At 38.0% G+C, this 27,995-nt stretch overlaps 4 protein-coding genes and 1 long non-coding RNA gene across 7 annotated transcripts in view; 3 read left to right on the top strand and 2 right to left on the bottom strand.

Annotated features, from left to right (window-relative positions):
* LOC111445478 (rhomboid-like protein 19) overlaps positions 1-4,274 on the bottom strand; it is a 5,968-nt gene extending 1,694 nt beyond the window's left edge. The window contains exons 1-8 of one of the 2 annotated variants that reach the window (XR_002710861.1): positions 4,114-4,274; positions 3,806-3,930; positions 2,070-2,130; positions 1,781-1,947; positions 1,432-1,537; positions 1,132-1,334; positions 870-1,007; positions 102-261 (exon numbers count right to left, since the gene is read on the bottom strand). Coding sequence is in view for 1 of the 2 variants with exons in the window: in XM_023083879.1 (XP_022939647.1) it covers positions 174-261; positions 870-1,007; positions 1,132-1,334; positions 1,432-1,537; positions 1,781-1,947; positions 2,070-2,130; positions 3,806-3,930; positions 4,114-4,137 (912 nt within the window). In the remaining variant the exon portion in view is untranslated. Of the gene's footprint in view, positions 1-38; positions 262-869; positions 1,008-1,131; positions 1,335-1,431; positions 1,538-1,780; positions 1,948-2,069; positions 2,131-3,805; positions 3,931-4,113 lie in introns of those variants that run through there. The other variant, XM_023083879.1, reaches the window with a different exon arrangement.
* Positions 4,275-4,700: 426 nt separating this feature from the next.
* LOC111445650 (chlorophyll a-b binding protein 6A, chloroplastic-like) lies at positions 4,701-6,830 on the top strand. Its single transcript, XM_023084164.1, has 4 exons — positions 4,701-4,954; positions 5,300-5,402; positions 5,481-5,769; positions 6,562-6,830. Exons 1-4 carry the CDS (start codon positions 4,758-4,760, stop codon positions 6,711-6,713), a joined length of 741 nt encoding a protein of 246 aa, XP_022939932.1. The 5' UTR covers positions 4,701-4,757; the 3' UTR covers positions 6,714-6,830.
* Positions 6,831-11,461: 4,631 nt separating this feature from the next.
* Positions 11,462-13,156, top strand: LOC111444739. Its single transcript, XR_002710735.1, has 2 exons — positions 11,462-12,288; positions 12,746-13,156. It is a non-coding gene; the product is annotated as an uncharacterized LOC111444739 (long non-coding RNA).
* A 1,749-nt stretch (positions 13,157-14,905) lies between these two features.
* LOC111444857 (chorismate synthase, chloroplastic-like) lies at positions 14,906-20,884 on the top strand. Its single transcript, XM_023082944.1, has 13 exons — positions 14,906-15,205; positions 15,530-15,680; positions 16,257-16,333; positions 16,424-16,482; positions 17,105-17,188; positions 17,279-17,371; positions 17,957-18,037; positions 18,990-19,121; positions 19,216-19,318; positions 19,417-19,511; positions 19,624-19,689; positions 19,885-19,969; positions 20,687-20,884. Exons 1-13 carry the CDS (start codon positions 15,058-15,060, stop codon positions 20,830-20,832), a joined length of 1,320 nt encoding a protein of 439 aa, XP_022938712.1. The 5' UTR covers positions 14,906-15,057; the 3' UTR covers positions 20,833-20,884.
* A 1,591-nt stretch (positions 20,885-22,475) lies between these two features.
* Positions 22,476-27,889, bottom strand: LOC111444856 (patatin-like protein 6). 2 transcript variants are annotated; one of them, XM_023082943.1, is made up of 4 exons: positions 27,554-27,889; positions 26,018-27,208; positions 24,569-24,862; positions 22,476-23,150 (listed from the first exon to the last, which is right to left on the bottom strand). In XM_023082943.1, exons 2-3 carry the CDS (start codon positions 27,134-27,136, stop codon positions 24,578-24,580), a joined length of 1,404 nt encoding a protein of 467 aa, XP_022938711.1. In that variant the 5' UTR covers positions 27,137-27,208; positions 27,554-27,889; the 3' UTR covers positions 22,476-23,150; positions 24,569-24,577. The 2 variants fall into 2 exon arrangements, with proteins under 2 accessions (XP_022938711.1, XP_022938710.1); XM_023082942.1 differs by having other exon boundaries at positions 26,018-27,889.
* Positions 27,890-27,995: the final 106 nt, after the last annotated feature.

Genomic DNA, 27,995 nt, shown 5'->3' on the forward strand with positions numbered 1-27,995 from the left:
TTTTTTTTTTTTTTTTTTTTTTTTTTTTTTTTTTTTTGTAACTCAATGATCACAAGGAATGTGCAAAACAAAATTGTATCTTAGAAAAAAGAAAAGAGGACCTCTTGATGTACTGCACAGTCCCCAAGTTAATCAACAAACATAGGCCCTAGCAGATGACCACATATAATCAATCAGACGCTATCCGTTGCATCCCTTCCCGACTCTTGAGCACTTCTGGCTGCAGCCAGTCTTTCTTCCAAAGCTCTAGCTCCCCGTTCTCTGCAACGAGTAGAGTGTTCAAATTTTATGAGTATTCTCTCCTCTCCTCTAAGTCCTTTAATTTTTTTTTGGTTACACACATTTCCTTTATGTTTATAACATTCTTCACTATTCTCTCTAGATTTCCTTATGAGTTGACACCCTGTCACCCCCCTTTGTATGGTTTTTCTTTTTGAAAAAGTTCTGACAACAATGTTCTTCAATATGGGTGATTAATAGGGCAACAACTTGTGCAGACAAAGCACAGAGACGAGCAAAGGATGCAAATAATGAGAGAAACGTCACGACGCAGGTAGATGCATAATCGTTAGGTGAGGGGAAATCAATACTTGAAACTGAAAATTGTTCATAAAATAATTTAATTTTAAATTTAGCCCCTAATTTCTAGATGATAAAACAAATTTAGAACCCCTAATTTGCCCCCAAAAGAAAATTTAGAACTCTTTCCATCTTGTAATTTTCTGTTCTGTCCTGTCTACCTCAAACCATTTAAAACAAAAATAGTTACTAAAATCAGTTCCTTCTGCAAACTATAGAACACGCTAAAAGTGGAAAACATTAGTATGATAGAGTTTATGAGCTAGGAGAAAAGCATTAACAAATATTACCTCCTTCGAGATGCCTCAATGGGATCTGAACCGGGCAGCGGGGTGCCTCCAGCAGTATAGTCCTCAGCATTGTTAGGGGATTCAGATCTTCCACAAAGAAGACGATGAATTACTGATGCAACTGGATCAATGACTGGCCTGCACAAAACCATCAAGACTGAGAGTACAGTATGGAATATGGAGAGAGAGAACACAGAATATTCCTGAAACATGGGAAAGAGAAGCTTAAAAATAGAAAAGGCTTCAAAATAAAACAGTATACCGTAAAAGTTCAGGGAAGAGTGTAGAGAATGCAAAATCATCACTTGGATCGCCTTTCAGTTTTGCTTCAGGTTTCCTCTGCCAGTATCTCAGATAAATCCAGCTGATGTATGTCCCAAATATTATTGTTGGAAGATATGTTGCTGCCCCAGTTGTCCAAAAGCTTACAGCAATGGATACAAATACAGCAAGAGACGGTAACCACTGCATGAAATTGGAAGCAAAAGATCAGATGAGGTTCAAATAAAACTCTGATAAAAATTATTTGAAATATGGATATACCTAACTACATATTTCATACCTTAGCTCTTAGTTTCACTACAGGTAACTCTTGATCAGGTATGATTTGTTTGATCCCAACCAAGAACCCAGCTAGAATCCCATAGAAACCAGATACAGGGAAATAACTGAGACCACAAAAAGATGTAAATAAGATGTCTGGAAAGCCTGAGAGGCAAAACAGACACGAAACATGCTTAAAAAGGACTTGATAAAGGGAATGAATCAGACAAAATTGATTTAAACGAAAATCAAATTGGATTAAAACAGCCTTAAGTGATGAAACCCGCAGAATGATCTATCAGCTAAAGACATGAACACATGTACGCCTAAATGGTGCCACTGATGCGCGAGGACTCAGTAGCACTTACAGATAAATTTCCTCCTGCGTAATATAGTACAGGGCAATCGCTGTGATAAAAACACATAAAGAAGTTAGAAAATTGACTATAAAGATGAACTTCAAAAATTCTCTAGAGCCCCATATGGGTTCAAGCAGCTTCCCAACAAAAAGAAGACCAACTGTGCTGACAACAACCTGCAATATATGGCTCTCAATGAGTCGAACTTCTAGTGGAGACTCACTTAAAATAGTGAGATAAATTCTAATGGTTATTGTAAATGGAACAAAATATAGTGTGTGAAAATGTGAGTGCATACCCCATATACTGACTGTTCAACATAACCAGCAGTTAAGAGATTCCAGGCAAAAGGTATTGTCCTACAAAATAGAAGTTCAAAGGAATGAATAACCCAACCATTTATAGCTTACACGATTTCTGGTTGAATTGAACTACTCAATAGTTGGTCAGATATTAAGGTCATCTCTGAACTTAATCAATTCCTATACTACAGAGGAAATATTTTCACCTCAGACAAATAAAACAAACTAATTAATTAAACTGGGTACAAATTTCTACATTATGATAAATAATTTTATTGATATAGTCAAAAGTCAGAGATTCAATACAGAGTTATCTTGATAACTCTATATGTAAAAAGGGAGCAATGAAAAATGTTGATAGAATACTGAAAGATAATGACAATTTTGATATTTAGGTGAACAGGCAATGAGAAAGAACTATAAATTTTTCACGCCCAAATTCAGTCGCAAGGGAAGTTTCCTACGGAAATGCATTCATGTCCACTGCATCATAAGTTTGTAATAGGATAGGCGAGTATCACAACCAATCTATTAAGTGTTTAAATGCACGTCCACTAGTGACAAGAATTCATGACCTTCAGTTGATCAAGATTTCATTGCCTATATTATCACATCAGTCATCATATTTTGCCTAAATTAATGGCCTTCGACTCTTTGGTACGTGATACTTTTCTCCATTTTAATCTTTGTAGCAAATTCAGGGTTGTTTGAGTTACTTGTAAATTAAATATTTGTTAGGTTTCCCTAAGATATGTGAATTCTCCAATAATGAGAATGATTTCAGAAGATCAAGGTCATATAGATACATGAAAATTTCAGCTCTTCGTTGAGTAGTTGGGTAGGAAAGGAAGACTTTTATTTTCTAACAAAAATATTAAGATGGATAAATTTTCAGAGAAAAAATATTTATATTATACCTCTTGCTGGTCCAAGAGTGTGAACATTCAGATTTTGGGCTCATTTTTATACATTTTTCCTCTAGATGGCTTGATTTTTTTCTCTAATTTCCTTCTCTAACAGAGGATATCTTTCTCTACATTTTCACTTAATTTCTTTTTCCCTATCAGGAAATTAAGCCAATTCAGAATGGTAAGGGATTCACATTTCACACTCAGGTGGGGATGCTTCCTCTAATTATTCAGCAGAGTTAATAATTCAGATTGGTTAGCAGTAAAAACATCTAGCAACATGGAGGAAATGACATCTTTGGATTCTTCACTACCAAAAAAAAAAAAAAAAAAGAAAGAGTACTATATATCAAAATAGTACACTCAGGCCCCTGCAACACAACCATTGGCACCCTAAAGCAGTAGATTGCGTAGCCTCTCAGATGGTCTGTTGCTACTTCCTATCAACGTAGGCATTCTATTCAGAAGAAGAGCAGAACGGTACATGGATGGTATGGCCAATAAATTAAATAGTGGAATCGACAGAATCATTGCAATTATGACAACATTTCCAAGCAATGCAACTAAACTATTGACCAACTTCCATCAATCCCACAAGACAAGCCTCTAGATCACAATAATTCACTCACAATCGAAGTGATCACAAGATTCTAGATTCTTTCCAAACTAAATTTCAACTCGACAAACGAAGTCATTTCTAATCGGAAACCTACTGGCATTAGTACAAGAACGTACGCATCGCATAGATTCGGCTATGAAGTCATCATCTTCGCACAGTTTCCATTACCACTAAGCCAAAAACTAAATTCTCCAAAAAAAGATACCTGGCTGGAATAAGAGCAAGATAGTTAACAGCCGCAGGAAAAACCTGAACCAAGATATGCCCGCCAATTAGCACGACGGCTAAGCCCTTGCATAGCTTGGTGAATCCAGTAAACAAACCAGAGCTCTGTCCAAATACAAAACAAAACAAGAAAAAAAAATCAATAGAAACGTCGCTGAATTTCGAGACAATGTCAAGATCTGGCATGCACATTAGAAGATAAAAAAAGACGAACTACGAGATCTGAATGCGACTAACAGACCACCATTTAAGAAGAGATTAAAAGCAAACAATTGTAACAGAGCTTACCCCCGGAACTGCTGGAGTACTCATGGGCGGAGACGGTGGACAGTGGATGACGGTGATCGGAGTTGCGGGATCAAAATGGATTGTTTGGCTTCGCCTGAGACTTTTGGGTTAAGGAGAGAGTGGGCCGAAACGTAGAGATGTGGGTTATTGGGTGTGGTGAGGTGTAGTGTACAACGCTACACACCATGTAGATGACCCACATCATGATCACTTCTGATTTTACCTTTGACTATAATTTCACTGCCGAAAACACCCCTCGTGAAGCCCAACGCTTTTGCTTGATCCCTAAGGAAATGTAAATTTGCAAATTACCCCTTCATCTCTTTATATTTGCAAAAATAGGGTTGAGACAACGCATGCCCATCTTTTTATATAATCTATGAATTTCTCACTGACATTTGTACGTGGAACAATCTCCACCACACGATTCCAAGATCCCAATCCAGCTGGATATTCCACGTCAGCAAATAAAATGGATTGACAAATTCCAGCTGGCTCAATGAGATCACAAAACCAACCCACTCTTAGCCAATGAACACCGAGCTTTAGATTCCCCAATCTTCTCTACTGCCTGTGCTTTTAGTCCCCTTCTCCCCCTTCTTCTTCCGCCATTCCACTCTCGTCGTCTTTGCCCGTGTTCTTCAATGGCTTCCAACACCTTGATGAGCTGCGGCATCGCCACCACCGCTTTCCCTTCAGTTCTTTCCTCCTCTAAGTCTAAATTCGCCACCGGTGTCCCGATTTCTGGCGTCGCCGTCAATGCGTCATCCCGGTTTTCCATGTCCGCCGAGTGGATGCCCGGCCAGCCTCGCCCCCCGTACCTTGACGGCTCAGCCCCCGGGTATTGAAATTTGAAATGCTTTGAAATTTGGATTGTTGCTCTCTAGGTGTTCGATGAAATGTCTATTAGAATCCTGATAGTCTTTTTGGGTGCTTTGATTTGTCCTTCTATGTACTCTTTTGTAACTATTTTGTTTTTTGTTTTTTTAAAAGCTATAAGAATTAGGACCCTTCTTTAAGAAAGTGAAAACCCATGAAAAGCTATAAGAATTAGGACCCTTCTTTATCTGAGCCTTAATTGTGTAATTTTGAGTTGAGTTGAGTAGCCTCTATTAGTATGAACTAAAATATAATGCTCAATGATGGTCTTGTGTTAATGTATAAGATGTGTGGTTATGTTAAACAGTGATTTTGGCTTCGATCCTCTTCGTCTGGGAGAAGTGCCAGAGAACCTCGAGAGATTCAAGGAGTCTGAGCTAATTCACTGCAGATGGGCCATGCTTGCTGTTGTAAGTCTTCAAAAATCAGTTGCTTGATTCTGAGATGATGGGGGCTTTTCTTTAATTCTTCGCTCTTTGTTTTTTTAGCCAGGGATTTTGGTACCTGAGGCTTTGGGGTTGGGCAACTGGGTGAAAGCTCAGGAATGGGCAGCAGTTCCTGGAGGCCAAGCTACCTACTTGGGGCAGCCAGTTCCATGGGGAACTTTGCCCACCATTTTGGTCATTGAGTTCCTTGCCATTGCCTTTGTAGAGCACCAGCGCAGCATGGAGAAAGACACCGAGAAGAAGAAGTACCCTGGAGGCGCTTTCGACCCATTGGGCTACTCAAAAGACCCTGTAAAGCTGAAGGAATACAAAGTCAAAGAGATCAAAAACGGTAAGGCCCTCATTTCTTTGCACAACTCTGCTTAGATTCAATGCCAATTAGAGAAGGTTCAGTTTTGAGTGCTTTCTAGAACTGTTCAAACCACTTTTCCATCATCCAAACCACTTCGTTTAATTGGAAAAGAGAACGAAACATTGTTTACAAGGGTGTGTAAACTTCTCCCTAACCGACACATTTTAAAGACCTTGAGAGGAAACCCGAAAGGGAATCTGCCAATGTGGGTTTGGGCTCGGGCTGTTACAAATGGTATCAGAGCTAGACACTGGGGATGTGTCAATGAAGACGTTGAGCCTCTAAGGGGTGGACACGAGGCAGTGTGCCAGCAAGAATGTTGGACCTCAAAGGGGGTGGATTTTGGGGGGTGTCCCACATCGATCGGAGAAGGGAACAAGTGTCAGCAAGGACGCTAGACCCTGAAGGAGGTGGATTGTGAGATCTACATCGATGGGGGATGAGAACAAAGCATTCTCTATAAAAGTGTGGAAACCTCTCTCTATTAGATGCGTTTTAAAAACTTTGAAGGGAGTCCGAAAGGAAAAATTCGGAGGCTAGCGGTAAGCTTGGGCCGTTGTATCAACCTCTTCAAACATCTATATAACTGAATCTACATAACCCACTCATTCAAGCTCTTGAGCTTCATAGTGATTTGAGTGGCGTCAGAGCTGGAAGTACTGTGTTTATGAATCCAAATAATCTCATTTTCTTCCTGTTCTTGAATTCAGTGACAATTTAAACATGAAAATTGATTACTGAACACTTGATCGAATTGCTTCTGGCTTGTAGGTCGGTTGGCGCTGTTAGCTTTCGTCGGAATCTGTGTGCAACAAACGGCATACCCAGGAACAGGGCCATTGGAGAACTTGGCTACTCACTTGGCTGACCCATGGCACAACAACATTGGCGACATTATCATCCCCAGATCAATTTCGCCTTGAATTTTGCACTGAATCATACTAATTGTAATTAAATTCCGCCTACTGAATCTGAACTCGAGGGCTTCTTCTCTCTGAATGTGTTCCTTAACTTGATATTGACCTTCAAGCCTGTAAGTCACTGGTGGTCTTGGCCCAATCTGATTACCCAAAGTCAGATCAAAAGATCCCATTCAATCCATTGGGCCAAAGGCCCATAAACGGACAAGAAGCCCATACAAATGAGCCCATTGGACCATGAAAATGTGAATAATAGGCCCATATTAAGTGACCCCACATAAAGGAATTTATAAATAAATAAAATAAAATAAAAGAAAATGTTCCATAAAGAGTGACATCCAACCCTCACTTTTTTTCAAACAAAAATTTGACTGAAACAGAGCTTGACGGGACAATTCCTCAAACAGATCACGAAAATAGATAAATAAATAAATAAATAAATAAATATTAATTAACATTTCATTATCCACGTGTAATTTTTTTAAAAATTTCGACATAGAATAATTAATATGCAATTCTAGAATAAATTAAATTAAAACGAGTTTTATTATTATTAATTATAAGTAATATTTATTGAATTAATAAAAGAAAAATGAATTAAAATAAGGAGGGGAAGGAAGAGAGGGTAATAATGATGTCTAGGGTTGCATAAGGGGAAAGCTGTAATTTCACGTTCTTTTATAAAATGTGAAAGAAAAAGAGAATAATAAGGTACAGTTTGCTCTGCTCCTCCTTTTCTGTTCCTTTCCCTTTCCCTTCCCCTCTCCTCTCCTCTAGGGTTTTTCAAATCTCTCAATTCCCTTTTTCTTTTTTAATTATTATTATTATTATTAAAACTATTTAATTCACCTCGTCTCGCCTTCGAGGGAAGTAGACTTAAAAAAAAACTTTAAGTCCGTATAAGGTTTAATTCTAGTGGTATAGGCTATACACTGATCAACCATTTCGTACCTTTTGACCAAAAAGTCAAAGGTTTGATTCAAGACAATAGATAATCAGCCAGTACTGTACTTTGAGGCTCGAGGACTAGACGAACATAAGAATTCAGGAGTCGTTGTCGAGATGTTATACTAAGACGAACATGAGAATTTAGAAGTCGTTGTCGAGATGTTATACTGGGACGGGACGGTGTTGGATGGAGTTGGGGATGGCATGAAAAGGAGTGGAGATTTGGGAAGAGTATGTAATAGAGTAGAATCTAACCTTGAGAGACATTTTGGGTACAAACAACAAACAGAAGGGGGACAAAGAAATTGATCAGTTTGGCACAAAACCAAGTAAAGGGGAGCTTTAGATGAAGGCCAATATGATTAAATATCTGACACCAGGATTCCCCACACACACACACTTGTGTTCTTTTTATTTATTTATTTATTTATTTATTAAATTCAATTATTTTCTTTTATCTTTCTCTTTTGACCATTTCCAATTTTCCAAATCTTTTGCCTGCCAAACCCTATCTTTACTACTCTATAGCTACTAAATTATTTTTTAATTTTTTAAAAAAATTAAAAAAAATTATTTAATTTTTTTAAAATTAAAAAAAATTATTTTCTTATTTTATTATTTTGTTATTTTTTAAACTCTAAAAATATAATATAGTACAGTGGGTATGTTCTGTGTAGAATTCCCATATTTCCAAGTGGGCAAATGGGTGTTCTCTAACTGCAACATTTGAATATTCCTCTCTTTCTTTTTTGGTTTTTCTTTAATGTTATAATATATATTTTTTAATATAATATTACTAATTTTGTAACATTTTTTTAAAATATTCTTGTAACACCTCGTTAACCACTAGCAGATATTGTCTATTTTGACTTGTTATGTGTTGTCAGAGCATGTTAGGGAGACATTGTCTGTTTTAACTTGTTAGATATGGTTGTCAGAGTATATTAAGGAGATATTGTCTGTTTTGACTTGTTATGTAAGGTTATCCGAGCATGTCAAGGAGATATTGTCTGTTTTGACTTGTTGTGTATGATTGTCCGAGTATGTTAAAGGAGATATTGTCTGTTTTGACTTTACGTATGGTTGTCAGAGCATGAAGATATTGTTTGTTTTGACTTGTTATGTATGGTTGTCAGGAGATATTATCTGTTTTGACTTGTTATGTATGGTTGTCAAAGCATGTTAGGGAGAGGTTTTCACACCCTTATACAAAAATGATTAGTTTCCATCTCCAACGAACATGAGATCTCACTCATAGTTATATTGAATGTTAAAATTGATCGATGATAAATTTATATGTTATATTAGCGATTTAGGTCGATTTTTTTTTTTTTTTTTGTTTTTTCTTCCCTAATTGGGTTTTCAATAATAAAAAAAATAAAATAAAATAAAGTAATTAATCACATATTTTGTTATTTTATTAAAGGGTTATAGTTTATTCATATATTAATTAACCTAATTAACTCTATCTCATTAGACTAATTTGGTTGCTTAGGGGTTAAGGGTTTGCTTTTGAGAATGATTTGGAAAGTTGTGCAAAAATAGGAAAAAAACATTAAGTTTGTTGTTTACACAATTGGATTGAAACCCTCTAAGCTTTATATGGTATGTATATATTTTTTAACAAAATATATATTTTATTATCGAACGTTTTTTTGGTAACGATTACTTGCCCGTATCGCTAATGAAGATAAATATTTAAATCTTCCACCAATATGAACATAGCTCAACAGACATAAAATATGTACCCTTTGATCAAGAGGGTAGTGATTCGAATCTCGTACTCTTACCAATACTTAAAGTTTCTGCCAATATGAACATAGCTCAACATAAAATATGTACCCTTAATCAAAAGGGTAGTCGTTTGAATTTCGTACCCCAATGAACATAGCTCAATCAACATATCGAGGGTAGCGATTTGAATCTCATATTCCGACCAATACTTAAAGTTTCTACTAATATGAACATAGCTCAACCAACATCAAATATGTATCTTCAATCGAGAGAGTAGTGGTTCGAATCTCGTACTCTAATCAAGACTTAAAGCTCCTGCCAATATGAACATAGCTCAACGAACATAAAATATGTATCTTCGATCAAGAGAGTAGAGGTTCAAATCTCGTAATCCGACCAAAGGAATATTGATGTAAATTATGGTGTAGGACCTTTATTTCCCCTTTTCTTTTCTTTAGTCAAATGGCCCTTTTGGCCTAAAAGAACTCAAAAGGCATGAAGTGGCCATTTGCAAACCCAAATAAAGGGACAAAGCATAAGTGAATTAGGAGAAGTGGGGTTGTATTAGCTATCTTAATTAACACTAAAGCAACTATCTTTTTATGTGTACAAACACCTTTCAATTAACTTGTAAAAGCTTGTTCAAAGCAAACCCATTATCAATGCATTCTCTTTTATAAATCCGCCTCCAATTGAGACCGTTCTTCTCTTAGTCAACAACGAACGAACGTACGAGTGAAAAACTCAACTTGGGTCAATGATAATATAGGTTTTGAACGAGATATAATAACGTACGTTGTAAGAATGGAAACCCAATCTCATTCATTAATGTTTGAAATACCGTTTTTAAAACGACATAAAAACCCAATCTCATTGGGGGCATAAAACGAATCAAACACGTCAACTACATTTATTTCACTCGAGATAATGTCATTTCACCAGATGCTATGCACTTGCTTATGGTGACAACATGTTTGACAACGAGCCAACCCGTCAGTGACATTATTGGTTTAGTCTTCTCCAATAATCGCTCGGGGGATGTCTGAGACGTAGAAAGACGAGAGGGGGTTAGATTCTCGTTCACTTTTTTTTTTTTTTTTGAAAGAAGGAAGATGGAGGAATCCATATGTTCCCAAACACTCCCAGACAAAATGAGTTTCAGAATAGAAAAGTAATGGTTGCTTTATGAGCCAGAAAAAAGGAGATTTCAAACACCATAAGCCCTAGCTTGGGGCAATTCAGTGCTTACCCTCTTAACCAAAGCTTAATAAACTCTTCTTCCCTCTCCTCAATTCACCATTTTTAGCCTCAAAAGTGCTTTTTCTCCCTTTATCTTTGTGGGGTATCCCTTCACCCCCCACACCCTCAATTCTCCCCTTATATATCCCATCCTTTTCCCCTCTTCTCTTCACTCTCTCAACCATTCCTCTCTCTCTCTCTCTCTCTCTCTCTCTCTCTCTCTCTCTCTCTCTCTCTCTCTCTCTCTCTCTCTCTCTCTCTCTCTCTCTCTCTCTCTCTCTCTCTCTCTCTCTCTCTCTCTCTCTCTCTCTCTCTCTCTCTCTCTCTCTCTCTCTCTCTCTCTCTCTCTCTCTCTCTCTCTCTCTCTCTCTCTCTCTCTCTCTCTCTCTCTCTCTCTCTCTCTCTCTCTCTCTCTCTCTCTCTCTCTCTCTCTCTCTCTCTCTCTCTCTCTCTCTCTCTCTCTCTCTCTCTCTCTCTCTCTCTCTCTCTCTCTCTCTCTCTCTCTCTCTCTCTCTCTCTCTCTCTCTCTCTCTCTCTCTCTCTCTCTCTCTCTCTCTCTCTCTCTCTCTCTCTCTCTCTCTCTCTCTCTCTCTCTCTCTCTCTCTCTCTCTCTCTCTCTCTCTCTCTCTCTCTCTCTCTCTCTCTCTCTCTCTCTCTCTCTCTCTCTCTCTCTCTCTCTCTCTCTCTCTCTCTCTCTCTCTCTCTCTCTCTCTCTCTCTCTCTCTCTCTCTCTCTCTCTCTCTCTCTCTCTCTCTCTCTCTCTCTCTCTCTCTCTCTCTCTCTCTCTCTCTCTCTCTCTCTCTCTCTCTCTCTCTCTCTCTCTCTCTCTCTCTCTCTCTCTCTCTCTCTCTCTCTCTCTCTCTCTCTCTCNGATATATGCTTTCATATATCAAATATGCCTGGCTCCCTGTATGCCATTAGTAGAGCTCAACGTCGTAGCCGATGACCTCCGCGGATGGCGTATGAGGAGCCAAGCATATCCATATACATACATATTATATGGTCGAGAGTCGAGCCTCTTACAACAATATCGCTCGCTTTGTTTTCTTTTAGCCCGTCGGGCGTATTTGGGTATACGTGTTTTAGCTAATTAAGTTATGTTGAGCTAACGTCTTTAAATACAAGCCCGTTGGGCTTGTCTGGGTTTAGGATTACTGGGTATATGTGTTTTAATTAGTTAATCTATGTTAAGCTAACGTTTCCCAACACTAGCCCGGGTTTAGGATTATTGGGTATACGTGTTTTAGCTAGCTGAGTTATATTGAACTAACGTTTCCGAGCATTAGCTTGTCGGGTGTATCTGGGTTTAGAATTACTGGGTATACGTGTTTTAGCCAGTTGAGTTATATTGAACTAACGTTTCCGAGCATTAGTCCAACAACTGTATCTTGGTTTAGGATTGCTGGGTATACGTGTTTTTAATTAGCTGAGTTATGTTAAGTTAACGTTTTCGGACACTAGCCCATCGGGCGTATCTGAATTCAGGGTTGCTGGGTATACGTGTTTTAATCAGTTGAGCTAACGTCTTCTCGAGAATTTCTCATCATTTTGCACTATTGCAGGTAGCTAACCCTAGCTTCCAAAGGTTGATGAAGAAAGCAAAAAAAAAAACCCTAATTTCAAAGATTGCAGCCCAAAGAACAGTGACATTGAAGAGGTTGGTAAAGAAATTTAGGGTTTTTTTTTTTTTTTTTGGCTTTGATGTGATGTTTTTTTGCAGAAGGGAATATCACAGACTCACAGGCTTAGTACGTCTTTTATTTTAGGGTTTGGACCGTTTCCCTTAAATTTAGGGCTTTATTTGGAAATTGGATTTCCTTCATTTATTATATATAAAATATAAATATATATATAAGTCTTCGTTTATTGCATGGCTGTCACATGGATCCAACCAATATTTTTTCTATATTATGCGAAAAACCATATTATATACACCAATATATTATTTTCCATTATAGTTTCTTTAAATAATTCACAAAAAATGTACATTTTTCATTACCATATCCTTGAATTGATAGCTTATTATATAGTTTCACATCAAATATATTGATTTTATGCTATGTTTGTGGTTATTTATCTATCTCATTGGGAATACGCATGGGAATCTGGATTAGATGTGTTCAAATGTAGGATAGCAAAGGAGTGGAAAAGGAGTGCAACCGAAGATCTGATTGGTTGAATCTGATCGTGTGGTGGTGCGAGATCCAGAAGGAGGGAGTACATGGATCTGGCCACAGAGGAAAGAGCTGGGATTCTATCTTAGGTAGAGTTATTTGCATAGGATCTTAGCACTAATGGTTATAGCCAATATATCTATAATGTAATAATAATCTCTCTCTAAATTTATCTTATTTTCTCTTTGTCAACCCTTCTCTCTCTCTTGATCGTGTAAATCCCGTGCCCGTATGGGCAAAACCGAGCGAAGAAGGAATAAGGGGGCAATATGGGCAATGTCTTTAAAAACATTACTCGTTATGAATATAAAAAGTTCGGAGGTAAAATTTCGTTTATTTTACCCTGATCGTCTTAATTAGAGTTGTTATCGAACGAATCTATGAAAATGATAGGACCTATAAGGAGAAAAAATTATTTAACGAGATTGTGTTTTAGTAACCGTTGAATGTGGATTTAAAAATATGTATGTGCTACTCAATAATTAAACGCTCGATACAAATTTGAAGTATTTTTACAGTTTTTTTTTTATATTTAACTGTATAAAACTATCAACTCGAGAATAATTACTGTTGGTCAAAGGCGGAGGAAGTCAAAAGAAGGGTACTTTAGTTCACTAGACAAAAGGTAAATTAAAGAGATGAAGAATCAAATTCCAATCTAAAGTTACTTTTTTTTTTTAATCTTTAATCCATTGATTTTTTTTTTGTAGGTATATATGTATGCATGTTTATGTAAAATTTAACCGTTTGTGATTTGACTTAATTAGTTAAAGCATTAGTAACTTTTTTAAAAATCGATATTCGAATTTCTATCTCGTACCTTTTCAAAAGTCAACCGAGCATTTTTTGAAAATTAAATTCCTTCAATACACAAATTCAAACGATATTTCAAAACTCGTGAAATTTTAAATAATATATTTCTTAATGTCTCTTAAATCCCTAAAACCTGAGATAACCCGAGTCGTATACAATAATATAAACTCGACTTTTCAAACCCTCAAAATCAAATATAAGCAAAATATACACGAAAACGTAAACTCGACTTCTTAAACCATTGGAATTAGAGATGAGCAAAAATATACGCAAAAACTTAAGTTCGACTTCTTAAATCCTCGAAACCATCGATCACCCTAAATAAAGCTCGACTTCTTAAGTCACTCGAATCTCAAAGATAACCTAAGATATCCACCCGAACATAAGCTCAACTTCTTAAGTCCCTTAAATCTTAAATATAACCTAAGATATCCACCCGAACATAAGCTCAACTTCTTAAGTCCCTAAAATCTCAGATATAACCTAAGATATACACCAGACCATAAGCTCGAGAAATAAGCAGAATTCTAGATATATATATATATATATATTGGTTAAAAAAATATATATTTGTAGCCGTTTTATGGAGCATAATTATAATTATAATTGATAATGGAAAAGGGATGGGTTGTTCCAATCATTCACATGGTAATAAGTCCAAAACTAGGCATAGCTCCAAGCTTTCAAATCTTTACCCCAAAAAAAATAAAAGACTTGAAATTAAGTAAAAGCTGCATGCGACATTATTTGACTCATGTCAATCTTCTTTTTTCACATCAATCTTTTCTTCTTATCTAAAAACTCCTCAACTTTTGTGTCTATATTCATTACTTAACCAACAAAGACAAGGGTCAAAAAGGTAAAATCACAACTAGCTCAATCAAACTCACACTCTAACGTTAACTTTTCTCGTCTCATCGACCCTTCTGATCATCGGTGATTCTCTTTGGAACTCGATTTTCAACCATTTGGACTCAAGTCTTCGAATCGGGCACCACCCTTTGATCGTTTGTACTCGAGCAATCAAATAGTTTATTTGGAATTACGAGACGTTATTAGGCATTGCTGTTAGCTTGGACCCAAGAGTCGAGTATATAATTGGGACATCTCGAACATTCATTTATTCGCGTTGTGTCTAGCCCATTTAGTCCATTGGCCCTTGAAAGGCTTAATGTTCAAAGCCCAAGTTTTGGAATCATAACGAAACCGACATGTCGTTTCAACGGTTAAATTCGTCGAATGCCACGAAGGCCTCCAGCCAAATGGGAATCTGACCCTCTTCAAGCGCCCGCCACAAACAGAGCCAGTGAGAGATCGAGGGGGTAGGTAAGGCGGGTGGGTGGGTACTAATTTTCTATTACTTCAACGATTTTCCCACGAAATTGGTGCTTTACAAATCTCATTTCCGCCGTTTTGTAAATCATTTATCTGCTTCTCCCATGGCTTCATCTCTTTCGTCTAATCCATTTTTGGGTTCTTCCCCAACCGAAGGCTTCTCTAGATTCAGCTCTCTCTCTACTGATATCTCTAAGCTTTCGTTTTCCGCCGCCAAAATCTCAGTTGGGCCCCGAAACGCGAAGAATCTGCGTATGTTTTGCTTTATCTTCTTCTGTATTGTACTTTTTTAGGTTTCTCGATTGAGTTTTGTTGCGTTGGGGATTCCGTTTGCTAATTGATTAGGAGATTGTTTATGACCAATTTAGCTTACTTGATTTGTAGCTTGGCCCTGTGGAGATACTCTGAACGCTCTGTTTATCTGGTTATACTTATGTCAAAGCTTGAATTAAGCTCATTTGGGAGCTGGATTGAAGTTAGAGTGGTTGATAAGAATTGAATGAGGGGTTTGGGAAATGTAGTTTTCAAATTTCTGTAATCTTCTGGAGTTCTTACATTTTGTTGGGCTAATCACAGAGATAAAAGCTGCTGGTAGTACATTTGGAAATTACTTTCGTGTTACAACCTATGGAGAATCTCATGGAGGTGGAGTTGGTTGTGTGATTGATGGATGTCCTCCACGCCGCCGGATTTCGGAAGCTGATTTGCAAGTGGAGCTTGACAGAAGGTACTTCCATGGAGCCTCATGTTCTTCCTCTCTTACTGTAACAACCCAAGCCCACCGCTAGTAGATATTGTCCGTTTTAGTCCGTTATGTATCATCGTCAGCCTCATGGTTTTAAAACACGTCTACTAGGGAGAGGTTTTTACACCCCTATAAGGAATGTTTCGTTCCCCTCTCCAACCAACGTGAGATCTCACACTTACATTCCATCCGTGTAAATAAAAGATTGAAATATTGGCAACATCCTTGGCGTTTCTATGACGCTAATGTTACTTGTAGCTTCATTGATAACAGGGGGAGTGATATTTCTTATGAATAGTAATTAAACTACCAAAAGATGTTCATAAGGGAAAACCATAATGGATCTTTTTGGTTGGCATGTCTACAAAAAGGCTACACTCGACATATCCTTCGATATCGACATGAATCTTTGTCATCTTTTCTGTTGCTTATGCCTGGTAGAAAAGGCTCAATTGGTTTTATTTGTCCAAACAAATCGAGAAGTTATTATTTGATGAATTCTTGTAACGAAGAATTTTAATTTCAGCATTAACTGATAGAATATATTTAAGTACTCAGGAGACCAGGTCAGAGTAGAATCACCACACCAAGAAAAGAGACCGATACATGTCGGATACTTTCTGGAGTTGTTAATGGTATGATACTAAACCAGTTTAACTTCCTTACCTATAAGTCTTCCAAGCACTACTTCCTTGAATAACTTATTTATGATACTTCAATTGCAGGAGTTACTACTGGAACACCAATTCATGTATTTGTACCGAATACCGATCAGAGAGGACACGTGAGTTGCTTAGTTTACGTTATGCGGATTTTTAAATAAGCCATTTTTTTCTCTTTGTTAGTTTGTTTGATTGAACACGATAGCAATAGTCCTAATGATCATGTCCGAAGTAAAGACCTGTGGCTTGATATTAAGTCTGTGATCCTGCTTTCTTTTCACCCACTTTGTGAATGATTCAGTGCATTAGACCATTTGATCTTTTATGGTGAGAAAAATGTGTGAGATTCCACATCGGTTGGAGAGGGGAACGAAGCATTTCTTGTAAGGGTGGTGAAGCCTTTCCCTAGTAGACACGTTTTAAAACTGTGAGGCTGATGACGATATGTAATGGGCCAAAATGGATAATATCTGCTAGCGGTGAGCTTGGGGTGTTACACAGTGATTTTCATGTCTTTCTTTTATGTTCTTTTGGTTTAAGATTCTCTTGAAGCCCTAAACACTGTTTATCTCGCAATGCAAATGTAAAATGTAGTGAACACGATGGTTTTATGATGGATAAGGTGCATGGATTTCTAGCTCGAATTGTGATTAGTTCATAAGAGACCATGTACTAGCCATATGTTTGCTTTAATCCTGATTATGTTGGCATGGTATGTCTAATAATTTTTTCATTTGATTTCAGGATTATAGTGAAATGTCAGTAGCCTATAGGCCATCTCATGCCGATGCCACTTACGATATGAAATATGGAATTCGTGTTGTTGAGGTAATTCCTTTTGTTTTGTACTTGAATGTCATTCTGATACTGCTACGACTTTTGGTAATACGATACATGTCCTCCATATTTTTCTTTTAGGGTGGTGGCAGATCTTCAGCCAGGGAAACCATTGGGAGAGTTGCTGCTGGAGCTGTAGCAAAGAAAATTCTGAAGGAGCTAGCAGGAACTGAGGTGGGTTCATACTTGAACTTAGTTGTGAAGTTATATTCCTTCTGAATTGTGAGATCCCGCATCGGTTGGAGAAGAGAACGAAACATTCTTTAAAAGTGTGTGGAAACCTCTACCTAGCAAACGCGTTTTAAAACCTTGAGGGGAAGCCTATAAGGGAAAGCCCAAAGAGGACAATATCTACTAGCGGTGGGTTTGGACTCTTACAAATGGTATCAGAGCTAGTCACTAGGCTGTGTGCCATCAAGGACGCTAGGCCCCTAAGGGGGTGGATTGTGAGATCCCACATTGGTTGGAGAGGAGAACGAAGCATTCCTTGTAAAGGTGTGAAAACCTCTCCCTAGCAGACGCATTTTAAAACCTTGAGGGGAAGCCTAGAAGAGAAAGCCCAAAAAGGATAATATTTGCTAGCGGTGAGTTTGGGCTGTTACATGAATCTTCTTTAGTATCCCTATTTATAGCCCAGTGTGAACTAATTATACTCACATCCAGTTACTATATATCACATATTATGATTGGCCTTGCTATTTCTCAATCTTAGCCGTGGCTTATCTCCTGAATGCTTGATTTGTTCTTGTCATGTCTTAGGTACTTGCATATGTATCTCAAGTCTACAAGGTTGTGCTGCCCAACGGTGTCGTTGATCACGAAACTTTGTCGATGGAGCAGGTAAACTAGAGATGAAGATAGTTAAAGTGATTGTACTCTAACATATGTTAAGATATACCGTTTCTATATTGCGTGTAACAGCCCAAGTCCAAGTCCACCGCTAACAGATATTGTCCTTTTTGAGCTTTCCCTTCCGGGCTTCCTTTTAAAGTCTTAAAACGCGTATGTTTGGGAGAGGTTTCCACACCCTTATAAGGAATGTCCCGTTCCCTTCTCCAACTGATGTGGGGATCTCACAATTCACTCCCTTTGGTAGATATTTGTAATAGCTCAAATCTCACAATCGCACACCCTTATAAGGAATGTTGATTGGCTCTGATACCATTTGTAATAGCCCAAGTCCACCGCTAGCGGATATTGTTCTTTTTGGGCTTTCTCTTTCGACCTTCCCCTTAAGGTTTTAAAACGCGTCTGCTAGGGAGAGGTTGCCACATCCTTATAAGGAATGTTTCGTTCCCTAACCGATGTGAGATCTCACACTGCGTGTCTTGAGTTTTAGTTCAAGAATCTGATGCTTCTTGTAGCGATCTCTATATCATAAATTTTGGTTTTCCTTCATGAATATGTACAAATACTGAATTAAGTTGAAGTTACCATTTAAAAGCGTAACACGTATCATAAGTCTTTTTCATTCACTCCAAGAACTCTCGATGCTCTCAAAATGTACTGAAGTGGGATATGATTCCCTTCAATGCCTCTCTTCGATGCTCCCTTCGTTTTCTTTTTGTAATTACTATCCTTTTTATCTTTCATTTAGATAATTACTTCTTCATCGACATGTAATGATTTGTGTATATGCACGTGGAGATCTCAACGATCGATGGTTATTCTAAACGATCGGGAAAATTTATGATGTTGATTCAACTTATCATAATACTGATGCTCCTTATATCATTAATGTTCGTTCTTTCATTATTATTAATCTGAGGATCATTGCTATGAATATTACCAGATTGAGAGCAACATAGTCAGGTGCCCGGACCCCGAGATTGCTGAGAAAATGATTGCTGCTATCGATGATGTTCGTTTGAAGGGGGAATCAATTGGTGGTGTTGTCACATGCATTGTGAAGAACTGTCCTCCTGTACATCTCTCCCTCTCTCTCTCTAAACGCAGCCTCACATACGTATATTAAGTTAAAAATTTGTTGAAGTAACGAGGATTACAAATTTCATCAGGGGCTTGGTTCACCTGTGTTTGACAAACTTGAAGCTGAGCTTGCTAAGGCTGTTCTATCATTACCTGCATCGAAGGGCTTCGAGATCGGCAGTGGATTCGGAGGTCGAAATTTAGTCTGGTTCTTTGGAGCATGATATAGAATGAATTCATACTTTGCAGTTGCTGCAACACTCACATTTTTAAATCTAAAACCCGTGCAGGTACATTTTTAACTGGCAGCGAACATAACGATCCGTTCTATTTAGATGAAAATGGAAGAATTAGAACAGTTACGAACCGCTCGGGTGGAATACAGGTAGTCTAGTCACGCCCATATGAAGTGATTAAGATTTGGTCAATGGAACATGGTGCCTGTTCTTCTTTTTGTGTTTTTGTTGTGATTACTGAAGATCTGTATTGATGTTCAGGGAGGTATATCTAATGGAGAAATCATAACCATGAGGGTAGCTTTCAAGCCCACAGCTACCATTGGGGTAACATGCCTTTTCTCTCATGAACTTGCATGCACATTTGAGAATACCACCATAGCACTTGTACCAATTTTCGTTTCTTTGACCCGACCCGTCGATATTTGGATGGGACGCCTCGTTCTTCCCCTGTTGGTGAAAATCAACGGTGAATCCACATTGTTTCAGGTTATCACATCTTCCTGTATGTTCTTTATGCAGAAAAAGCAGAGTACAGTGACCAGAGATAAGAAAGAGGTCGAGCTGATTACTCGTGGTCGTCATGACCCTTGTGTCGTCCCAAGAGGTACTTCCAATGACTTTTAAATATCTTTGTAAGAGTCGAAACTCACCCCTAGCAGATATTATCCTCTTTAGGCTTTTATTTCTGGACTTCCTCTCTAGGTCTTTAAAACGCGTTTGCTAGGGAGAGGTTTCCACACTCTTATAAAGGGTATTTCATTTCCCTTTCCAACCGACGTGGGATCTTACAATCTACCCCCACTTTGGGGCCTAGCGTCCTCGCTGGCACACTGCCCGGTGTCTGGTTCTGATACCATTTGTAACAGCCCAAGCCTATCGCTAGCAAATATTATCCTCTTTAGGCCTTCCCTCAAGGTTTTTAAAACGCGTCAACTAGGGAGAGGTTTACACACCCTTAGAAAGAATGCTTCAATCCCCTTTCCAACCGATGTGGGGATCTCACAATCCACCCTCCTTTCGGGGCCAGCGTTCTCACTGACACTCGTTCCTCTCTCCAACCGATGTGGAATCTTACAATCTATTTGTTATCCTTTGCAATTGTGGCCATTCGTAACAAGAAACGAAAGAAATAAACTTAAGATATTGACACATCGACGCTGCTGATGTATGATATAGTAATCTCTTGTAGATAAGTGTTGATTTTGCCTCTCTTGTTCTTAAAATATAGAACAAAATATAGTAATCTGATGAATATACTGATAGAAATGGAGAATTCAGGCTTATATTACAATTGCCTTTGTTTGGTTTGATGGTTATTTAGCTGTACCAATGGTTGAAGCTATGGTAGCTCTAGTTCTTGTGGACCAGCTGATGGCACAACATGGACAATGCAATCTGTTCCCAATCAACCCAGATTTGCAGTCACCGATCGAACCAAAGCGCGAGGCTTCGAACACGCCCGTTTAAACAAAAGGTATTGTAATATAACCGATCTTGGGAAGTTAGTTCAATTTGTTGAGTTTTTTTTTTTATGCTTACACTTGTTATTTATGAGACTAATCAAAATTTTGTAACGAAGGAATAAAAATTTTGAATGGTGGCCTTGTAAACCCCTGTGAACAGCTCTACGAGTATTCACATTTTTATAAGAAATATTTTGTTCCCCTCTCCAACCGATGTGAGATTTCACAATCGATCTCTTTAGGGGTCTAACGTCCTCGCTGACACACGTTTGATGTCTGACTCTAATACCATTTGTAAAGTCCAAGCCCACCACTAGCCGATATTATTCACTTTTGCTCGTTACATATCGTTGTCAGCCTCACAATTTTTAAAACGCGTCTAATAGGGAGATATTTCCACACCCATATAGAATGTTAAGTTCTTCTCTCCAACCAATATAGAATTTCACATTTTTCTTCAACAATTGCAAAGTAGAAGATCAAATAGTCAACCTTCGAGATGATAAATGATATCTTATGTACTAAATTATGCTCAAACTAACTTATCTTCATTGAATCGACCCTTCAACCTGTCATAATTCTATTTTCCATCATAATTAAGACATCGGTTGCGTTTACAAGTAGTTTCGCTTTTTGGGCCCTCCTAAAAGAGCCTTCTATTATTCACATTACATAACCAATTGCATAGGGACAACTTCAATTGATATATTAAGAGATTACAAGGACATTGAGGATAAGCATTTCATGTCAATGACAACAAGTCTTAAAAAGTAGATTCCTTTTAAGAAGTATGGCCATCCATTATCATACCTAAAGAATATTGTTTGAAGTCATAATTGGCGACTTAATACTCTTCTATATTATCATAAACAAAGCAAGCCAAAAAATAGATAATAAGGACTTTTTATATAAAAAACAAACAAAAGTGGGTTAGTGAACCATTTAGATGGGATTCTTTTGTAGGTCTATTAAGAAAACTCATAGACAAAGGATATGAACTCCCACTAAAGCTTTTATCAATGTATGGAAATATAGCTTTAGTTACATAGTGGGTTGGTTTACTTGACTTGTCGAACTTAAAGTCGAGCACTTTATAAGAACTTTAGCAGCGTGATGCATTTGTAGGTATAATTTCCTTTCACTAAATTGCAAAGGATATTTTAAACTTTTCTCTTTATTTAAAATCTCGCTATTTTCTTAAAAGTTATAATATTACCTTCGAACACTTTTTTTTTTTTTTTAATAATCAAATACTACTGAAATTTTAAAAAATAAAATAGAATTTTGTATGAAAATTGAGACATAAAACAAGTGTAACTGTGACTTAATATAAGATGATAGTGTTCAAGTTTCAATTTTTGTTTTAAGTCATTCAGAATTCAGATTCAGAACAGTTTTAAGTCCCAATTTTTATTCTATGGATTTTAACTTCCTGAATAGATTTGAAACGTTTACGAAAGGTTTAATAATATTGTAACTTTTAAAGCCATTTTGTCAAATAAAAAAGATCACGAAAACTTCAAGAGCAGATAGGCTCACCCGACGTGTACCACATATTTTAGAATCCAATCATTTTCTTTTAAATAAAGGAAATTAGTTCAGTAGGAAGATAATGAAATAATTTTGGATAACTCAAGACTATGGAAGTACTTGCAATATTTTATTCTTTAGGTGAGGAACGTGTTGGTTTTTGCCCAAAATCCATGCAAAACCAACATAATGGTTTATTTAAATGAAACAAAACCTACCTAATAACCAAGTTTACAATACAAAAACCACTAAATATATCGACAAACCCAACTAAAAAAAAGGACCTAAACCAGCTGAATTATTATCAGTTAAGCTAAAATAATGAGGCAGCTAGCTAGAAATGGGCATATTCGAATACTTTTGCACTATTGAATATGTATTTGATGAAAAAGAAACCTAACTACAAAAGCACAAATAAAGATCAATACTAAAATCATAAGAGGTAGATATCTCCACCACCTGCACTCAAGTTTCTTGAGCCTTGGCCACATAAACCCTTATAAACTATGGGTTTTACTTTTACTTTTTACTTTTACTTTTACTTTTACCACACTGAATTTCTCAATTTGAAAGCAATTAATTTGTTCATGCAATTTTCTATTTTGTTTGACCTGAAAATGAAGGAAAGAAATCCAAATTTGCTTACCTAGTTATTTCTTGTCCATGTACCCTTACAAGGCAAGACTGTCTGTCCTCTGTTGGGCAAGGGTATCCCACCAAAAGATTACTATATATGTCTTTTGTCCTTCCTGGCCTCCTCCCTCCTCTCTTCTTACGCATCCTATTCTTTTCCTGTTGAAAATTACAAAATTTGTGTTAGAAAACATAAGAGAGTTATAACTGCCGACGCAAATGAAGAGACCAACGATCTTTTTTCATGTCGGGATAACCTTTTCCCGATGTTTTTTGTACTTTTGCCGATGCTTTTTAGCATCGGTGAAAGTCGAATTCTTGCAGTGTTACTTGATGCTGTTTCAGAATAGTGTTAAGTTGTCCTCAAGTTTTTAGCACAATCTTAACTTGAGTATTTTAATTCTAATTGTGGCTAACTAAAAAAAAACAGATCCTTAGGAGTAGCAACAATCGACGTGGGACCCTAACAAATCCATCCCTCTTCAAGGCCCAGCGTCCTTATTGACACACTGCCTCGTGTCTACCCTCCTTCGGGAACAGTCTCCTCGCAGGCACATTGCCCGATATTTAGCTCTGATACCATTTGTATCAGCCCAAGCCCACCGTTAGTAGATATTGTCCTCTTTGGGCTTTTCCAAGGCTTTCCCTCAAGGTTTTTAAAACACGTCTACTAGGAACCACACGCTTATGAAAGGTGTTTCGTTCTCCTCCCCAACCAATGTGGGATCTAATAGTAACTCTCAACTATTTTTGAAGCGCAAGTCGGAGATTATTATGCACTTAAAAGCATGGTTCATAAGCTCATAATTATAGACGAAAAAGACAACTCCAACGGTTTTCTTCAAAAGAATTCTGTAAAAATAAAAGAACAATAAAAATAGAGAAAACCACTTTTGAAAAAACAATGCAATTCACACTTTCATACATCTTTTTCGAAAATAATTGACAGGATTATTCTACAGTACTACCCCTTGTCTTTTTAGAAGTCAGCTAGAAAGTGACAAAATTCTTGCCGTTTGTACATTTACCAGTTTTCACAATCATACCTTTGACCCTTGTGAGCATATTAGGTGTTCCACTTATTAGAGTTTAGGCTTCTCTCTAATTCTGGGTTAATACTACACAATATTCCATATATCTCGGTCAACGGGACATGATTACATATTTAATTTCAGAATTTCAACTTATTCGAGATTTATAGCGGCTATCTGGAATTTACCAAACTAACAGAAAAATACAAATTCAATTCAAGTTCCAATCATCCAGTTGGGTCCGTCTTCCAACGCCATCCATACTTTTCTATTGACCTAGACAACTCATTGTAGATTCCTTCTTACCCTCCAGTAAAACATTTACAAGAAATTGAAAGATAATCAAGTTTGCTTTTCATTGATATTTAGTTATCAGACCACAGTACCGCATTAACCAAAACTGGGAGTGGGTGGGTCTTGCAATTTATTTTCATTTTAGCTATGTATATAAGCCACAATAAGAAGGATGCAGGTAAGAAGTTGAAAACAAAGTGATGAATTTAAAAAAAAAAAAAAAAAAAACAGCAGAAGAAAGAGTGAGCTTACTTTTCTTCATTAAGAACGTTCCTTAGCACCTTCCCTGGTGGTAGCTTGCTTGAAAGCCACAGTGGGAGCTATTCTGCAGCCCCGCCTCTGATGCTCAAGCACTAATTCTCCAGCAAACCAATCGAGCTTCTCGAAGTTGGTTTGCTCTGAAAATCGTTTTCCTCCAAAGAGCACGGATTCAACATTCTTTTGCTTGAGAACTTCATCTGCCAATTGAACCAGCATCTTCACGTTACCAGCATCCGAATCAGTACTTGAGTTAGGTCCATCCTGGCCTAAGCTCGATCCGAGTGCCTGAAATACCAATAATGATTTGTCCAATATCATGTATATTAGAACTTAAAGTTAAAGCTACAAAGACTATGAAGTTCATAGCCCTCTTAATACTTAGAGTTAAAGCTACAAAGAACCATAAAGTGGGTCCTCTGGAAATGAAATTATAATTGTAACTTTTTACCGATAACTGTTCGTATTATTATGAAAAAGGAAAAAAGAGGAAGAGAGAATATTCCAACAACAGAAAAAGACTTCATATTACAACAGGACCAGAAAACTTCCCCAATTCCAGAGAAGAAGGCAGAATTGCCCCTCATAGTATTACCTACACAGGCTTTATGGTGTTTATAGTGATAGCTTGGTTGAACAGTGGCAAGAAAAAAGGATCAATTTCTGATACATCATACATGGACCCCGCAATAGTAGCAAAACAAAAAGTAAAGTACCGTTTTGTATATAATGCACCACTAGCCACTTAACAAACTTGTGGTCAGCTTTTTATCAAACCCATACCCTTTCCCCCCGCAGCATTTACATCCCTACCCGCACGAACAGCTATATTTCCTCCTTTTGAGGAAACTTGCAAAAAGATTATTCGATGTTAGGTTAGCTACAAAGCCTGGTTAGGCAATGGACTTGTTTATCACATTACTATTATCGTGGAAGTAAACTTTTCTCAAGAACAATTAGATGGGTGGAAATTCAGAATCTGTTCAAAGTGGGTGTTGATTATACAGAATGAAAGGCAAAACAGGAAAGTGGGCCAGAGGGTCCTTATATGCCATAAGTAATCATCAATATGTGTAGCAAAACCACATAGGTTCCTATTGACTTTTCTGCTTGCAGAACGCCTAGTCGACCCAAGAAACACCTAAATTATGTCCCAACTAAACGAAAATCTTTGTAACTTTGCAATAACTAATAAACCCATCTCTACTTCACCCTAGAATGACAATATTTAATTCCTGATTGGTAAGAAAGTAATGAATTATGCGTATGCGATTGAAATATCCTCCGATGTAGACTTCATGGTTAAAATTGATGCATTTGTTGTCGTAATTATTGTTATAAGAGAATGTTTTCATTTAAAAATGCGAGGCATGACTAATAAAGAAACGAAAGTTCTTGGAAATAGGATTAGTGTGCAGTTGTGCACGTGGCAGATTGTTGTACCTGAATCCTCACGTAATTAGAGCTCCTGGACTGACCGAATGCCATGGCGACGGCCTGGTCCACCATGTCGGCCGAGGCCTCACCAGAGATTCGATTCATGGGCCGAATCCACTCCTTCTCCTTCCACCTTTTGACCTGACGGTAATCGCGGCGAGCCTCCAACGGCTGGCCGGTTCCTAAGGACAGAACCAGAAGGTCCTCAACTCCTCGCACGAAAGGAAACTCTTGTTTGTTGTGTAGTACATGAGTAATTGCGGCCGCCGTCGGGTTGCTCATCCCCAAACCGCCGTCCATGGCCAGACACTTGGTTTGGTTGTCGACCGACCTCAATGTTACCGGTTCAAATATAGCCGGTTCGGCCGATGTTGCTCTGCAAACCTCCCAGAGACGGAAGTTGAAGCTATCCTTCTCTAGGGCGTCGGCTCGCGAGAACAAAAATGGTGCCGTTGTTGACAGGTCGTAACAAGGTACCAATACTGGTTTCAGAGTATCTTTAAGGGTTAAACTCCGTCCCTTATCAGTGAATGCCTCTTTCATCGCTTTTTCTAAAGCGGCGGTGGGTGAACTGGTGGAATTGGTACAGTTGATTTTGAGCAACCGCCCAAACAAACCTCCGCCCGAACTAGAAGTCGAGCGGCGGTAGAACCGCTGGCCTTGATCTGCCAAGAATCTCCAAGTATCCTCTGCCTTATATATCGGCCGAATATGGTCTTTAGTTGCAAAAAGCATCGCAGTGAAAATGCCTCCTACGCCGGCTCCGGCAGCAACGTCGAAATAATCGGCTATTCTGGCGTCAGGATTTCCCGATTTCGACTTGAGCGCCTGTTCGAGGTAAGCCAGAGCCTTACCTGAGAGAATCCCTCCCATACCTCCGCCATCGATGCTCAGTATGCAGACCTTGCCCCTCTGGTTTCTTATAGACGAAGCGTCACGACTTGCTTCTTGTTGAGCGTACGCTTGAGTACTTCCGGTATCGGATATCAGTTTGCCTTCAACAGAGGGAGGTATCTGCTTGGGAATCCATAGCTTCTGATCCTCATAGCCAAAGAGAAAATTGCTCTCAAGAATCGAGAAGATTTCATAACTAAGCTTATCGGTATCTATACTTGGCTCCTGCATTTCCTAACGACTCGATTTCACAGCTAAAATCAGTCAACAGCCAGGAAATCCGTGCTTCCAGGATCAAACAAACTAACAACAAGAAAAATAGCGTTCAGTATTCGGTCTGCTTTTCAAAGATCATTCCGTTCTCATTTCTCACAGTCCTCCAAACAACAAAACTCCGTCACGAAACCTCACCAAACCTAGAAAAATCGTTTTCGCAGCTCAAGCAGAACAACTCAAGCAACACTCCAACGTCCAGAAAAACAAGATTTAACTTCCGCTTTAAATCTCCGATTGAGAAACACTATAAACTCCTCAAGACGAAATCAAAACAATACAACCGCAATATTCCGAAGGAATTAAAAGAACAATAAAAGAAAATTAAAAAAAAAAAAAACAGTCACGTCGTCTTGACAATAACGCTCAACTAACCGATTGATCTTTCAAATCACTCCGCTAGCAAAAACAGGTGTTTCGATTATCGCTATCCAGAAATCGATCGTCCTTTCAGAAAGTCGACCTTCCTTCGCAACTCCAAAGTACAGTACTGGAGGAGAAAGCCGATAGCCCCTTTCTCTGACTTTTTTCACTCCCAAAGGAGGTGAGCTACGAGTCTATAGCACAAAAAGCAACATTACGAGCAAGAATCACAAGGAATGAAGTACAAAAATGGAATGAACAGAACAAGAAGAAGAAACTGAAACGAAACAGAGACAGAGGAGGAAGACGAAGATGAAAGAAGAAACCTGCTGCAGTTGCAGAGCACCGGCTCTTTTATTTTCATTTATACAAGAAAACTAGTCTCAACCTGCAATACGGCGCCGTTTCATTCGTTGTGATTTATTTTTTGCCATTATGCACGACCGATTGATCA

The sequence above is a fragment of the Cucurbita moschata genome, unplaced genomic scaffold (genome assembly GCF_002738365.1).
Source record: "Cucurbita moschata cultivar Rifu unplaced genomic scaffold, Cmos_1.0 Cmo_Scf00007, whole genome shotgun sequence".
Lineage (NCBI taxonomy): Eukaryota > Viridiplantae > Streptophyta > Magnoliopsida > Cucurbitales > Cucurbitaceae > Cucurbita > Cucurbita moschata.

Coding starts and splice junctions, on each gene's coding strand:
- LOC111445650 (XM_023084164.1), top strand. CDS start 4,758: ATGGCTTCCAACACCTTGATGAGCTGCGGCATCGCCACCACCGCTTTC. Junction 4,955..5,299: donor CTTGACGGCTCAGCCCCCGG/GTATTGAAATTT, acceptor TATGTTAAACAG/TGATTTTGGCTTCGATCCTC. Junction 5,770..6,561: donor AGTCAAAGAGATCAAAAACG/GTAAGGCCCTCA, acceptor TCTGGCTTGTAG/GTCGGTTGGCGCTGTTAGCT.
- LOC111444857 (XM_023082944.1), top strand. CDS start 15,058: ATGGCTTCATCTCTTTCGTCTAATCCATTTTTGGGTTCTTCCCCAACC. Junction 15,681..16,256: donor CAAGTGGAGCTTGACAGAAG/GTACTTCCATGG, acceptor TTAAGTACTCAG/GAGACCAGGTCAGAGTAGAA. Junction 16,334..16,423: donor ACTTTCTGGAGTTGTTAATG/GTATGATACTAA, acceptor CTTCAATTGCAG/GAGTTACTACTGGAACACCA.
- LOC111444856 (XM_023082943.1), bottom strand. CDS start 27,136: ATGCAGGAGCCAAGTATAGATACCGATAAGCTTAGTTATGAAATCTTC. Junction 24,863..26,017: donor CTAATTACGTGAGGATTCAG/GTACAACAATCT, acceptor TTGGTATTTCAG/GCACTCGGATCGAGCTTAGG.